The 13,719-nt window shown below is 41.4% G+C and overlaps 2 protein-coding genes across 3 annotated transcripts in view; both read right to left on the minus strand.

The window, feature by feature from the left end:
- Opn3 (opsin 3) overlaps nt 1-11,438 on the minus strand; it is a 31,739-nt gene extending 20,301 nt beyond the window's left edge. The window contains exons 1-2 of one of the 2 annotated variants that reach the window (XM_034520230.2): nt 10,825-11,311; nt 7,124-7,260 (exon numbers count right to left, since the gene is read on the minus strand). In XM_034520230.2, the coding sequence (XP_034376121.1) occupies nt 7,220-7,260; nt 10,825-11,191 (408 nt within the window). In that variant the 5' untranslated portion in view covers nt 11,192-11,311 and the 3' untranslated portion in view covers nt 7,124-7,219. Of the gene's footprint in view, nt 1-7,123; nt 7,261-10,824 lie in introns of those variants that run through there. The other variant, XM_034520229.2, reaches the window with a different exon arrangement.
- On the minus strand, nt 920-6,939 carry Chml (CHM like Rab escort protein). The gene has a single exon (XM_034520228.2). The coding sequence runs from the start codon at nt 6,937-6,939 to the stop codon at nt 5,068-5,070; it is 1,872 nt and encodes a 623-aa protein (XP_034376119.1). The 3' UTR covers nt 920-5,067.
- Nucleotides 11,439-13,719: the final 2,281 nt, after the last annotated feature.

Genomic DNA, 13,719 nt, shown 5'->3' on the forward strand with positions numbered 1-13,719 from the left:
AAGAAGTGTCGAGGGTGGGGCGAGGGGGAGAGTTTGAATGTTCTTACAAACTGTCAGTCTAAAAGAAGAAAAACTTACAAAATGAAATCGGGGTGGGGGGGGGGGAAGGATCATGTATTGAAAGCCAGAGGGTTGTTTTCGGTTTTCTGAGGAAAGGGGAAGGTGGTGGGTAGAAAATGTCATATATGCTAGTTAATGGGAAGGCCACCTTACCTTAGAGCAAGTGTTCCAGCAGGCTTCTCAGGTAGAGAACATGTCCTGTTTGCTTTCAAATTTTTAACCATTAACTGACTGACACCATAATCAGCAGTTGTTTAGCTGATGTTTTGTGATAAATCACTTTGGATCACTGAAGCAGAATGAAGAAAGTATCAGCCTGTGTCCACAGTCCCTAAGTATATTCCCTGGCAACAGACTCCCTGCAACTGCTCAGTGGATCCCCGTGAATCGACTTCATCTCCATGGCTCTCAGACTTCAGTCTCCAGTGATGTATGGCCTTAGATTTGGGTCACTATGTAATTCTTATTATCTCTTGAGACAGGATGTACGCACAGCCCTGGATGGTTTGTTATGTCGTCCAGGATAGCCTCAAACTTACAGCAATCCCCTTTCTTCAGTCTCCCAAGCTTTGGTATTACAGGCATGCACTATCATGCTAGGCCATGGAAGATCTTCACACTGATGAACTGGAAGGCACCTACTATTATGTGATTAGTTCTTAAAATTAGACAGCTGAGAAAAGACAAGAAAATGAAAAGCAATCTCCACCCAAAGTTTCTTCTTACAAAGTCCTGTGAAACTTTCATCCACACATTCTTAGAGATCATCTTTTACTCTAACAGAAATATATGTTTTTAATTTAAAACAGAATTTACATGTTTCCAAGATATTAGTATTTTTCATCAATCAAACAAACCATTTCACAAATTAATCTTTTATTTTAGTTCTGCACATTAATATCTTACAGAAACAAAGAGATCATATATTACCTGCAGTTACATGCCTTCTGATTCCTTCCAGTGTAGAGGTCTAAATTTTTACACAAATGTAACCAGCACACATAATTTCTGGTGTAAACTAACATCTTTTGATCCTCAGACTTGTTTACATACAATCTTACATATGCCATTTAACTCTCTCTAAGCTTACAATAGCACTAGCAATATAGCAACATTTATCCATTTCTTAGTCAGTAAGCTTTCTTAAAAAAAAAAAAAACATATAAATGAAATTGCTAGAACATCTGATTAAAAGTAGCTTTATTTATTTATTTGTTCAGTCTGAGTATTTTTGTGGGTATGTGCTACTCAAAGTGATGTCAAAAATATCTGTTATAGAAGTCTGGTTAATCTCCTAAGTAGTTCTTCAAAATGACCTCGAATACATGGTGCTACTGTAGGAAGACTCATGTAGATTTAAAAATAGTAGGAACTCAGTCAACACTGCTTCAATCTCTATTTTAATACACATTAATTTGAGGATCAAATTTTTTTTTGATTTTTTTTCTCATTTGCAACCTATCTCTTTATACTATACACAAGAAGAGTGGGAAACCTAAAGAATTTGCACCCACTTAAAAATAATAATAATAAAAACAAGCCAGGCACACACCTTTAATCCCAGCACTTGGGAGGCAGAGGCAGGCAGCTCTCCTAGTTCAAGGACAACCTGATCTATAGAGTTCCAGGACAACCAGGGTTACACAGAGAAACCCTATCTCAAAAAAACTAAACTAAACTAAACTTAAATAAAAATTTAAAAAACACTCATGAAATAGCGATAGCTTCTTTATTCCACCTTCTCTCCTTGTTTTGTTTTTCAGTTTAATTTTAGCTGATGTACCTTGTCAATGTTCACTGCGAGAACATTCCTTGGCATCATGACTGGGGTAAAAATCATAGTCTTACTACTTTTATGCTTATCAGTTTCACTTACAAATAAACTGCATTACTTGATGACAAGTGGACCTAGTGCCTATCCCCATACTGATACAGCTTCTAAATCCTTCCTTCCAGATAGCTAACTAGTCTTAACTTCCTTGAACTCAGCACCACAGAACAGTTAGATTACAGTTATCATGCCTTAAGAACTTGAAAGGCAAAGCCCTGTAGTTTCCCCTCTAAAACTGAATGTGGCTTTCCCTGCTTACTTTCCTGGATAATTTATCACAATTCTCTCAGATTAAATAAAGCATAAGCTTGGCATCACAAATGATATTACAATAAAAACCACTTACATACAAATGTCATGCTGGCTTTACCTTAGATATGAGTTCTTATATATTATCTAACTTGATCTTTACAATAAGTCTGTTAAGTATTATATCTACTTTATAGATAGTGAATGGAAGCTAAAAGTGATTGCCTTGAGATCAGACAACTAGTCGTGAATGATGTGAGGTCTCCCTGTGTTTATAGCATTTTCTTCAAGCCAAGATAGTTCTCGTGGGAGAATACTCATATTTTAAATTTAGCTCCTTCATTAAGCCTTCTCTTTTAGTATCTTTCTTAAATTATTCTAATATAGCTACATAACATTTTAAAGCTATATATATATATATATATATCTCAATGATTTTTAAAATTCTATCACTGTTAGAATCTAGAGATTTCAAGAAACTATCTTGCAACTTATGAAATTATTTTCTGTTTGTAATATATTTATATGTTATAGGTTTTGTAAATTATAAAGCCATGGAAATAGAATGTATTTGCACTGGTTTCTTTCTGCATCTTTAATTTGCATTTTTATTCCAGTGACAATTTTTTCAGCCATATACAGATTTAAAATAGTAATAAGGCCTTTCATTTCTGCTTGAGAAATGGTTCATACATGCTTTCCCAATATAAGTTTGAGTTAAGTTTTAAGTAGTTGCTTATCATATTATGAAAAGCCTACAAAATCAGTAGCAAACATAATTAAAGCAAATGTGACTACGTTTCTGGTTAGTGCAGTTAACAGTAAGGGTTCTGTTCTGTTCCTGCTGATGTATGGCCACTCTACTGGACACAGCCCTCTAATCCTGAGTCACTGTAAGTAACTGTTTCTTTCTGTTGTTAGCTCTTTGCCAATACTGTACCCTGCAGTTCCCACCTACCTGGAATCACACCTCTGGCGCTTTTTGATTTTTAGAATGGAGCCCTCATTGAGTGAAAATATAATTGGTGAAAAGTAGCATTTATGATTTTATTTCTTAAACATCTGAAAACTACAATAAGCCCATTCTAACTTGTTAGAAAAATTAGATAACATTCCTAATAGGTTTTACTGGTTTAATTAATACTTTTTACTGGTTTGTCTCATTTCCAACTTATTATTTTGTGGTGATTCAAAGTAATATATTCGCTTCCTTAGTTTAGAACAAACAAACAAACAAACAAACAGTGCTTTGGCCTAGTCTAATCTTTAGTTCCAATACATTCAGTTCTGCCTTTTGAAATATCTGTTTATCTTTTACTGCTATAGCTTTTTAAAATGTCTCTGGAACAGACTGGTTCTGACAACTTTATACAGTGGGTCTGAATTACTCTCACTTCTTACCAATCCATTTTACAGATCTTAGAATTGTTATTTTCTTAATTGCTATTTTTAGGTCATTTCAGGTGTTAGGCTAGATTTAAACCTTAAGATATACCCAATATTTTCTTTAAAAAGCAAACACCAATTGATGGCTGTCTATTGTCAGCATGCTGTCATTCGTGTGAACGACTTGCCTTGCTTTCCTCACTAAAGACGAGTAAGAGTATACTCAGAACACATTGTGTCTATTACCATGCTGTGCCCCTTCCCACAGTACAGAGGGTTTTCACTGCTGGGGTACAGCAGGTGGTTCTAGAGGGAAACTTCCCATCTCCAGGAAACACACATGTAGAAGTCATACCCTCTGTCCATTACCAATGCTTATGAAAGTCCAGCCAACCAGGTGGCGTGCTTCACCCTGAGAAGCCTGGATGGGGAAATCTATCTAAAATGTAAAGCTATCTATAATCCCATATTAAGATTCACCACTGTTCCTCCTAGGGAATTCCTTTCTGATAATTTCTAAACATCTATCCTACAGTACCTTTTTCTGGGGTAATTAATTTATGTTAGCCTGAGTTGGGAGTTCTTTTAAGTGTTATTGTCGGCTCTATAAAAGTTTTTTTCTGAATAAATCTTGTTCCTTCAGTTTTCTTTATAATGTACTTCTTTTTTGGTGGGAGGGGGATTGTTTTGTTTTGAAATAGTTTCAACACTGTAGCCCAGACAGGCCTGGGTCACAGCAATCCTCCTGTCTCAGCCTCCTGAATGACAGGATTACATGAGTGAGCCACCACGCCCAGATTGTGGTGTATCTTAAATATGAGTTTCTTAGATTACTAAAAGGTATCTCTTCTTATAAAGTAGGCTAGGGTAGTCTTACTGCCTCCTGAGTTCCAATGGTCAAGCAGGTGAATTCACATGTAAGTGTCAACCCCAAGACACAGCAGCATGCACAGCTAAGCTTCTGACAATTGTGTCTTATCGCATGGCATTTGAATTAGCTGCTACTCCTACTACCATCTCTATGTGTTCATGTAATACACAAAAAACACTCCCAGTTTATGATTTATGTGTCCCTCTATGTATCTGAGGTATTAACAATAGTAGCTGCAGCAGTAGCTTAAGTAGTCCTTAGGTATTAATTTTGTACAAAAGAAGATAAAAACCTAAGCAGGAGCAAGTGTGATAGTACCTTAAGTAAGCAAAGGTGCTAACGAGGGACCCAGAAGTAAAATGAAAGTGAACAGCATTCAAAGATTCTGAATTCCTGGAGCCAATTCTGAAACGAAAGAGCCAAGTCACCAACAAATCAGTTGCTGAAAGGTTAGCAGTACCCAGTATCTCAGTGTTGAAGACACGTGAACAGTGCTTCTTACAGTTACTGCTGCTCATTCTTTCATATGACAATGTTTTGAGGCCAGGATGAAGCATTTCCAGTGTTTGTTTTTGTTTTTGAAGGTGTTCTAAGTTTTAAAAGTTCTTGATGTCCTTGGGGTGGCTAGCTTAGTGGTAAGTGTATTACTAACTCTAGGAGTACCTGGTTGCTAGCCCTCAGCTTCAAAGATAATGTCTTCAGGGTTTGGTGGAGGAGGGCAGAACTCTTCACTGGGAAACATCTCCTGGAACAGTGTTTCCGCTTGCTTGACTGCGTGCTCATTCCCCAGTCCACAGTCAGGCCCAGAGCAGATGTACACATTGGAAGGTAAGCCACAGTATGAGCTTCGGCTCACTCCCGAGGAGTCTCTCATATTAAAATACAAAGCCCACAAGAGTCTTGGTTTTCTGAGTTCTTCTTTGTCTGTTTCTGCTTCTGTTTCTGCAAAAGGAATGAATAACTGCTTCACCACAGGTTCCAAGTCTTCTTTGGCTGTTTTTGAAGAGAAACAGGTCAGGTGGACCAGATAGCTGTCCTTCATACATGTCATGGTTGATGAACATAATTCCATGACCCGAACAGAAGCGGTTCCTGGCTCCAGAGGAGGCACTACCAAAATGGAAATCTGCTGGTCTGAATCCGACTTCAGAATGGACTGATCTGTGATGAGCACTGCCCTTGAGATCTGCTTATATTGCACATTTGAACACGTCTCCTTAGAAAGATAACTGTCTTCCACAATAAAGTAGTTGGCACTTATTCTCTGACCAAAGTCATCTATGATTCCTTTACATCTTCCAGAGTCTTTGTCAACTACAAGGCATTGTACTTTATGGCGAAGACAATAGATTCCACCAAAAACTGCACACATCCTGCAGAAACACTGGGGAATTTCTCCTTGGCCATACAAAGGAAATATAAAGGGAGTGTTGCCAAACCGTCCAAGACACTGAAGGAAGTTTTTTGTTGCTTGAAGCCCATCTAATGTAGTGCAGGATGATTCTGATGTCATTGCAATTGAGTGCAGTATGAAATGCTGGAGGTTGGGTGTTAGTTTTTTAGTTTTTAAGTAGTCAGAAAATGAACACTGTTTGAAGTCTTGGTATTCATCAGAATGTTGTTCATAGTCTAAACAGAATGTAAGAAACTTCATTAGCATTCTCTTTTCAACCATAGTGAGCTCTTTACTGTTAAAGACATCGGCTCTGGAGCAAGGCACCTGTTCTATCTTCCCTTCCCGAAATGCAAGGATCCTAGTGACAGTCTTAAATTCTGCATAACGACTAACATTCGATTTGATTAGAAGATCAATCAGTGACCCTTGAGAATACAGCAGCTTTGATACCAAGTCAATATTAAATCTCCGGCTCTCCTTAACCATTTGAGAGTAAGTAATCTTATTTCTCTTTGGTTGTTCAGTGCTGTCTTCTACAAGTTTGTGTTCACCTTTATCTCCATCTGAAACTGTGTGCATACCAGTTTCATCTCCACAGTACTTTTCTTTCTCCAGTGAGTCCTCTGCATCAGTTGAGGGTAGTGAAAGCTCTCTATCACTTCCCTCTGTATGTCTAGAAGGCTCCTCATAGCTTGTACAGTGTGCTGAGTGCCTTTCTTTGGGTAAGCTTGCAGAATCCAGAGAGTCAGCCAGAGTAGCAGATGCCTCTGGGGAGGGGCTTTTCTGAAGAACATCAGCCTCTTGCATGCTGTCTTCCACATCTTGACTAGCATAACAGAAGACTTCTGTGTGCTGAATAGTTTCATCCTTCTTGCAAAGAGCAATGGCTTCTTCTGTTTCATGAATCAGGTCTTGCCATGAGGCAGTCATACCTTCCTCTGTTCTGTCATGGTTCTGTTGATAGTCCTTCAACCAGGACAGCAAACCTGTAAAGCTGAAACTCGCCCAGTTCCCTCCATAGTAACTCCTTGAGTCAACATGAAGAACTCTCTGTCCACTTCTTGAACATGCAGCTGCCAGGATGGACTCAGGCAAACCTGTCCCTATTATAATCACATCAAACTCTGTGGGAAGCTTGTCTGCCATCCTAGGAGCTGAAGCTTCAGGCCACAGCTGATGAAAGAATACTGTATAGATCTAGGTTGAAGGCTCTTCTGAGGTACTGATGCTGTAATAAAATCTCTACTTGTGATGTTCATTCAGAAACACTGAGTTTATAAGTCCTAAGCTTTTTAACTGTTACAATTTTTAAACATTAAAAAAGTCAGTAGCATGGAAAACACTATAAAGTGCATGTAATCATATCTGAGAATACTCAAAACGGATGTGTCCTTTTCATTTCTGCATTTCACCTTAGCGGTAAATGTTACCATGTATCACATATGCATTTGTGACTGGAACTCTTCTCTGCAAGACGAAAATTCAAGAAAAGAACACAATTGTAAATAATAGAAAAGCAATTTCATGCAACAGCAATTCCAATCCACTGGAGTCTGACTTGTTAATGTGGATACAAACCTTTACCCAAAGCAATTCATTAAATGCTTCCCAAAATTTTTTCTAATGAACAAAAGGTATTTTATATTCCCTCCCCTGAAGTCAGGCAATACTGTTGTGAGGTATAGACACAATATCCCAATAAATTAAAAAAAAGTAGTATTATACAATTATTGATTTCTAATAAAATATTTAGACAATACCATGAGTTAAGACTAAAAGAACTATGTGGCTTTACTGTGAAACATGCTATGCATTATGATCATGCGAACATAGTGGAGAATATTACTATGACCAGGAAAGTCTGCAGGCAATCCCAGAACAACTGTAGAGAAGATTTTTACATCCCTAACTACCCTATAGATCTTGGAGTAGATACTTGAGACACTCAGATATTCAATTACAATCAGTATCAAAGTACATGTATAACCTAAAAATGAAAGTTCTTGGTTACCTATTTAAAACACTGTAACATAAATAACATCTATTCTTCATATTCTTGCATTTTGCCAGACTATCTCTGCAACCATGAATATCTTTCTAAGGATGTTGTTTTCATTTCTAAAGAAATAATGAAAAGCGATTCTTCTGTTCCCTTCCACCGCAATGCTGGCTATAGTCCATGCAATGCTAGGTGTGGCTGGCAGCTCTTCCCTTTGGACATACTCACCTGAAGTCTACAGACTAACACACTTATACACCCTACTGCCAGCCTTTTGACTGCTCATCATATACAGTAGCAATAAGTGTTCTTCGGCTTCTCTACTTTGCACTACCATTAAATCTGCTGACATCTAGGTGCAGGTACAAGGAAGAAAATGGTTATTCTGATATTTGTAAAATAAGCCATCCAATTGGGATTTAAATGAACTTTACTAGGTCACTGGCTGGACAGATCAGTTTAACTGAAATAGTGATCCTAACGAGCCCAGCTGGTGGAAACCTCTGACCAAGATTATCAGGGATTCTATTTATTTTTAGCCTTCTCTGAGATGCCAGGACCAGAGCCCAGAATGAAGCAATTGCCTGGTGCCCATGTGTGTGTGTGTGCGTGTGCGTGTGTGTGTATATATACACATATATGTAGATACACACATATATATGCATTCAAGAATATGTGAATAACTTACTCGCACTTCAAGCAGAGTACAAAGAGGCAGAGAAAACCTATGAGAATATGTAAAGTATAAGGATTTATGTACTTCCCCCGGGCACAGAACAAGGCTGAAGGTGGCAGTGAGAGGGGATGGGTTTATAAGCACCAAGTGTAGACACTTTCTAACCTACAGAACACAGTAGCTTTCAAAAATACAAAGGAAATAGGATAGATGACTTAAACCACAGAAAGCTCAATAGAAGATAACAAAGATGGGAAAACTGGAAGTCTATGAGAGTGAATAGCTTGGGAAAGCCCAGGCAATGGGGTAGCCATACAACCCACCCTTGTGCCATCTGACCAGTGCCAGCAGCCTCACCAAAGCCTGGAGCAAGCAGCTAGCAACTTTCAGCAATTAAAAATGCACTCTCCTTCGGTACTTAGAATTGATTAGTCCTGGCTTAGGAACAGAAAGGGAACAATCTTCTCTATCTCCACCTTTATCCTACTCAAGAAGCATATTCTGGGAAAAATTATTTGCTAAGAATGTAAGTTCTGCAGTCACCTCACTCTAGCCTTATCTCCAGGAAGTAACTTATTCCCAATCCTCTAACCCCAGAAGATCAACATCAGGTTTCAGGATGGGAATAAATGCCATGATTCAAAGTCCTAATAGATGCCCTGAATAAAGGAGCCCTCCAGTGAAAACATCAGTGTGGATGTTTCTTGCAGTCTTTAAAGAAATCTCTTCTGATGCTGACAGACCTCAGCAGGAATTCAGAAGGGGAAGAAAGGGCAGAGAGGCTTCTGGAAGATAGGGTTGGCAGAGCAAGCCAGGGAGAGACAGGGTGGGTGCTGCAGACATAAGAAAAACTCAACCCATTCCTGTTTTCTCAGTCCCAGATGGAGACAGTGAACACAACAGGGGGGTAGGGGGAAGTACTTCACAGAAAAAGGACTTTAACGTCTTCAAACACCTGTCGCCTATCCCAGGGCTTCTGCAAGCAAGGCCCTTGACACATCACCTTTTTTAAAGATTAATCCACCTAAAAAAAAAAACAAAAAACAACAACAAAAAAAAACCAAGAAAACAAAAAACCCTCCCAACAAACATTTTTTTTTTAAGTAACAGAGAATAATTACATAGTCAACCTATATTACCACTCATATCCTCTTACAGATCTTCTTCAAGGTTCAATATTGTTATAGAAAGTTAGTCCTTAGATCAATGTTTATTAGGGGAAAGAGAATAAGAAAGTATCAGAACTGTTGATCAGTGAAAAAAACATTCTAACTCCTAAATTTTGTGTTAAAACTTTAAAAAGGGAATCATGATAAATACCATGAGATTTGGGTTTGTCACATGTAAGTTGGCAAATAAAAACTGCACAGCATATTACACAGATGTTTTCTCTAAGATCTGCCAAGATCAAGGCAATAGTAAATTATCAATGTGTTTAAGGTTCCTAAAAAGGGACTTTAAGCCTTAAGAAATATCCATTTCTATTTTAAATCATTGTACAAATGAAATCCTTAGGACACACACACACACACACACACACACACACACGTTTTCCCCAGGCTTAGAATACTGGATTAGTCAACCTTCAGCCTGTCAATTCTCAATATAAAATTCAAGAAATCAAGAAGTTCTACTTTAATTAAATGTACTGGCTTCCCTGCTAATTATTTATTCACATGAGTTGGATTTCTTTGTGTCATTTGTAACCTCTGGTGTGACAGAACCCATGCAGAGAAAATACAATAAAAAATATAATAGTCTCACTCCCTAGAAAGCATTCAACTATGTATAATTGCTAACGAGTGGGGGGGGGGTGTTAAATACTGCGTTATTTAGGATTCTGCAAGTCATTTTGAGAAACAAATACTAACTAAATTTATGAATTAAATCTCTCTTTGTCCCCACCTCCACTTTTCAGGAGTTGACTTTTGACTTGCATCTCTTGACTCTACAGGCCCTCATTTCTTTTTCCCTGTCTACTGTGAGATGCCCCGTTGAGCTACAGTAGGAAGTAAAAACAGATGAGGGCACATCATGTGGCATAACAGCGGCAGGGAGACTTTGAAAAGTGCTGCAGAGGCATGGGGAGCTGGGGTTGATGACTGGCTGGGAGGAAGGATGTGTAGACCCAGGGGAAGAGGGAAACAGAGTTGGGGGATGAAGACCAGGTGGAAGGGAGTTTTCCTGGGAGAAGGGAGACGAGGGTTGGGGATGAAAGGAGGTTCTCAAAGAGGAGAGATAGGAAGTTGTGGGTGATGACTGGCTATCAGGGACGATCCCGGGGAGGACGGAGGCCCAGAGCTGATGTACCCAGGGAAAGTTGAGAGGCAAGGAAAACGCGTCCCGGGCGACTCACCAAAGAGGCTGCCGCTAAACCCGTCCCACGCGCAGCCCACGGCGTCCCACACCCAGCCGTTCCGCAGGCACGACGCGAAGGTGAAGGTGACTCCGAACAGGGATACCAGCAGGTCGCCCAGGCTGAGGTTGACCAGGAAGAGGTGGGTGGGAGTGCGCAGTCGCGGGAACTTGGAGTAGAGAAGCAGCACCAGCAGGTTGCCGCCGACGCCCAGCAGCGCGAGGCAACCCAGCAGCAGCGCCAGGCGCTCGTACGCCGAGGGGCTGAAGAGAGGAGCCGGGCTCCGCGTGCCCGCCGGTGCTGCGCCCTCCGCGCCCGCCCCGTCCTCCCAGTAGCCCTGGCCGCCGCTACGGTTCCCCGAGTACATGGCCCGACGCCGGCACGGCGTGAGGGAGAAGCCTCGGTGAGCCCGGCCCGCGGCGCGGAGAACGGGGTGGAGCTCACGCTCAGCCCGTAGCTCAGGCCATTGTGCCCTGAGCCGAGCCAGACCCGCCCAGCCCGCGCGCACCCGAGGGCCCGCCCTTCAGTGCTAGGACTCCGCCCCACCGCATGAAGCTCCGCCCTCCTGGGGGTTTCTGAGATCCCGCCCTCCCGCGTGAGTCCCGCGCTCCCCTAGCAGACACTTGCAGTACCTCCCACTGGACCTCTCTGGAAGCCACGCCCCTTTATCACGCGGCCCCACCCAGACAGCAGCCGTTTTGGCCCCTCCCTCTTCAGGCTCTTCCGCCGTCTCGCCTGAGGCTCCTCCCTCTGACTCACACCCTTGGCCCCGCCCTCCAGCAGCGGTCCCGCCCTCTGAGAACCTCTGGCCGCGCCTCCGAGCTGGGGCCCCGCCCTACTACTCTGGGGGCCCGCCCCTTCCCCCTCCCACCTCCGAGCCGCGCTCCCGCCCAGCAGAGACAAATTTCAGAGTCCAGTCAGCTATTGCTCCCCTTCCTTCACCCTTAAGCCGTACTGGAAACAAAAAGAGACGGTACAGAAAAAAAAGAAAGTAAATTCCTTTACGTAGGTAAATTAGCCACAGCCGGTCCTCACAGCCCGTTTCCCCTCAACGAGCTCGAAAGCATCTCATTCATTCACCGGTTAAGTCACTCACCCTAGCATACACTCATTCATAAATATTTATGAACGCCTGCGCTTAACTCAGTTGAGCATGCTGAATGAAATACTCTTTCTCCTGGGAAGCTATAACACCCACACCCACCTCATACACCCAATAGAAAGAAAAAACACTGAAATGCCCGAGGTAGGGCGGTAGTGAAACGATCTTACAAACAGGGAAACTGAGATTAAAATAAAACAAACAAAAGCAGCAGGCTGAGACTCAACTACTCTAGAGCTGGAAGATATGTCCCAGAGTTTATGACAGTGTGCTGAGATGCTACTCTCAGAGCCTCAGAAGAAGAAAGAAAGTAACATCAGAGTGGCACCCAAGTCACCAACCCACTGGATCCCAAGCCTTCTCAGCCTGCAGTAGGAGTACCCTGATACACAATCCTGTCCAAGTGCTTGCTGGAGGTGATCTCTCGAGCAGTTCCCCCCCCCCCCCCCCCAAGGCTTTCGATCCAAATCTAGCAGGTATAGAGAGGATATATTTAGAACATGCATTTTCCACTGGCCCTTTCCCCAGCAGCAACGCAAATATAGCACAAGTCAAATATAGATTGTGAACGTCACTTCTTTAGGCCTGCTTTCTCTGTCTCCACTGCAGTCCCCAACGACTATCCACATGAGGAAAATGTCCTGAGCTGCATGCACCTGGAGCTGTCATAGGCACTGGTTGGTGGAAACTAAATTGATGTGCACGGATGTTCACCCCTCCCGCTTGTGTTAGATTCAGTGCATCTCCAAAGTCTTCAATAATCAACTAAGTGGAGAGATAGCTTGATACCCTGCTTGCTGCACTGAACACTTAACTAAGAGGCAGTGTGCGCCGTCCTCAAAATCTTGATCTTATTTTTAAGACTTCTAACCTGAACTCACATTTACAAGACCTTTGAGCTCACCTGACCTGAAAAATGTTTTTAACTTTGTGTTTTAGACTTATAGGCCCATTTAACAAGTTTTTTCATCCTGCAGACTTCTCACTATAGTACTCTCTCTACAGTAAGATTCAATGTTAGTGGATAGAAGGAAGGAAAAAATGAAAGGAAGGAAGGAAGAAAGGAAGAAGGAAGGAAAGAAGGAAGGAAGGAAGAAAGGAAGGAAGGAAGAAAGGAAGGAAGGAAGGAAGGAAGGAAAAACTCCTGATACTTTTTTCCTAAAATATTCATTCTTTGGCACAGAGTCTTTTTCTCCTAAAGCTGACTTTCTAGAGGTATTGGGAGAGAAGACAATAATAATCAAATTGATTTATATATAAGAAAGATGTCAGATGTTAAGTGCCATAAACAATGATAAGGCAGAGAAAATAGAGGTGTGATAGTTTGTATATGCTAGCAGAATACTCACTTCCAGGCAGCTAGGACTAGGGTATTAAAGCCCACACCCACAGTGACACACCTACTCCAAGGCCGCACCTCCTAATAGTGCCACTCCCTTGCCCAAGCATATACAAACCATCACAAGTGGAAAGAGAAAACAAATGTGCTATTATTTAGACTGCTCTGCGTAGAACTCTCTAAACAAGACCTATGCGCCAAGGTGGGACTTCATTTGCCCCTTTGGAGGGAAAGACGGGAACTAGCAGAACAGAATGACAGGACATGAAGATAGAGAGGTAGGTGAGCAGTGGGGCTTTGGCCTCTATTGTATCAACCTTATAATGTTGATACAATAGACCTGTAACGTCTAGAACATTGCCTATACAAGAGGTATGAGAGCAATGGATAGAAGGAGTAAGAGCCTGGGAGGGAAATGGTTAACATTTTGATAATTGATAATAGCTATTATAAT

This window comes from Arvicanthis niloticus, chromosome 16 (assembly GCF_011762505.2).
Source record: "Arvicanthis niloticus isolate mArvNil1 chromosome 16, mArvNil1.pat.X, whole genome shotgun sequence".
In the NCBI taxonomy this organism is placed as follows: Eukaryota; Metazoa; Chordata; class Mammalia; order Rodentia; family Muridae; genus Arvicanthis; species Arvicanthis niloticus.

Coding starts and splice junctions, on each gene's coding strand:
- Chml (XM_034520228.2), bottom strand. CDS start 6,939: ATGGCAGACAAGCTTCCCACAGAGTTTGATGTGATTATAATAGGGACA.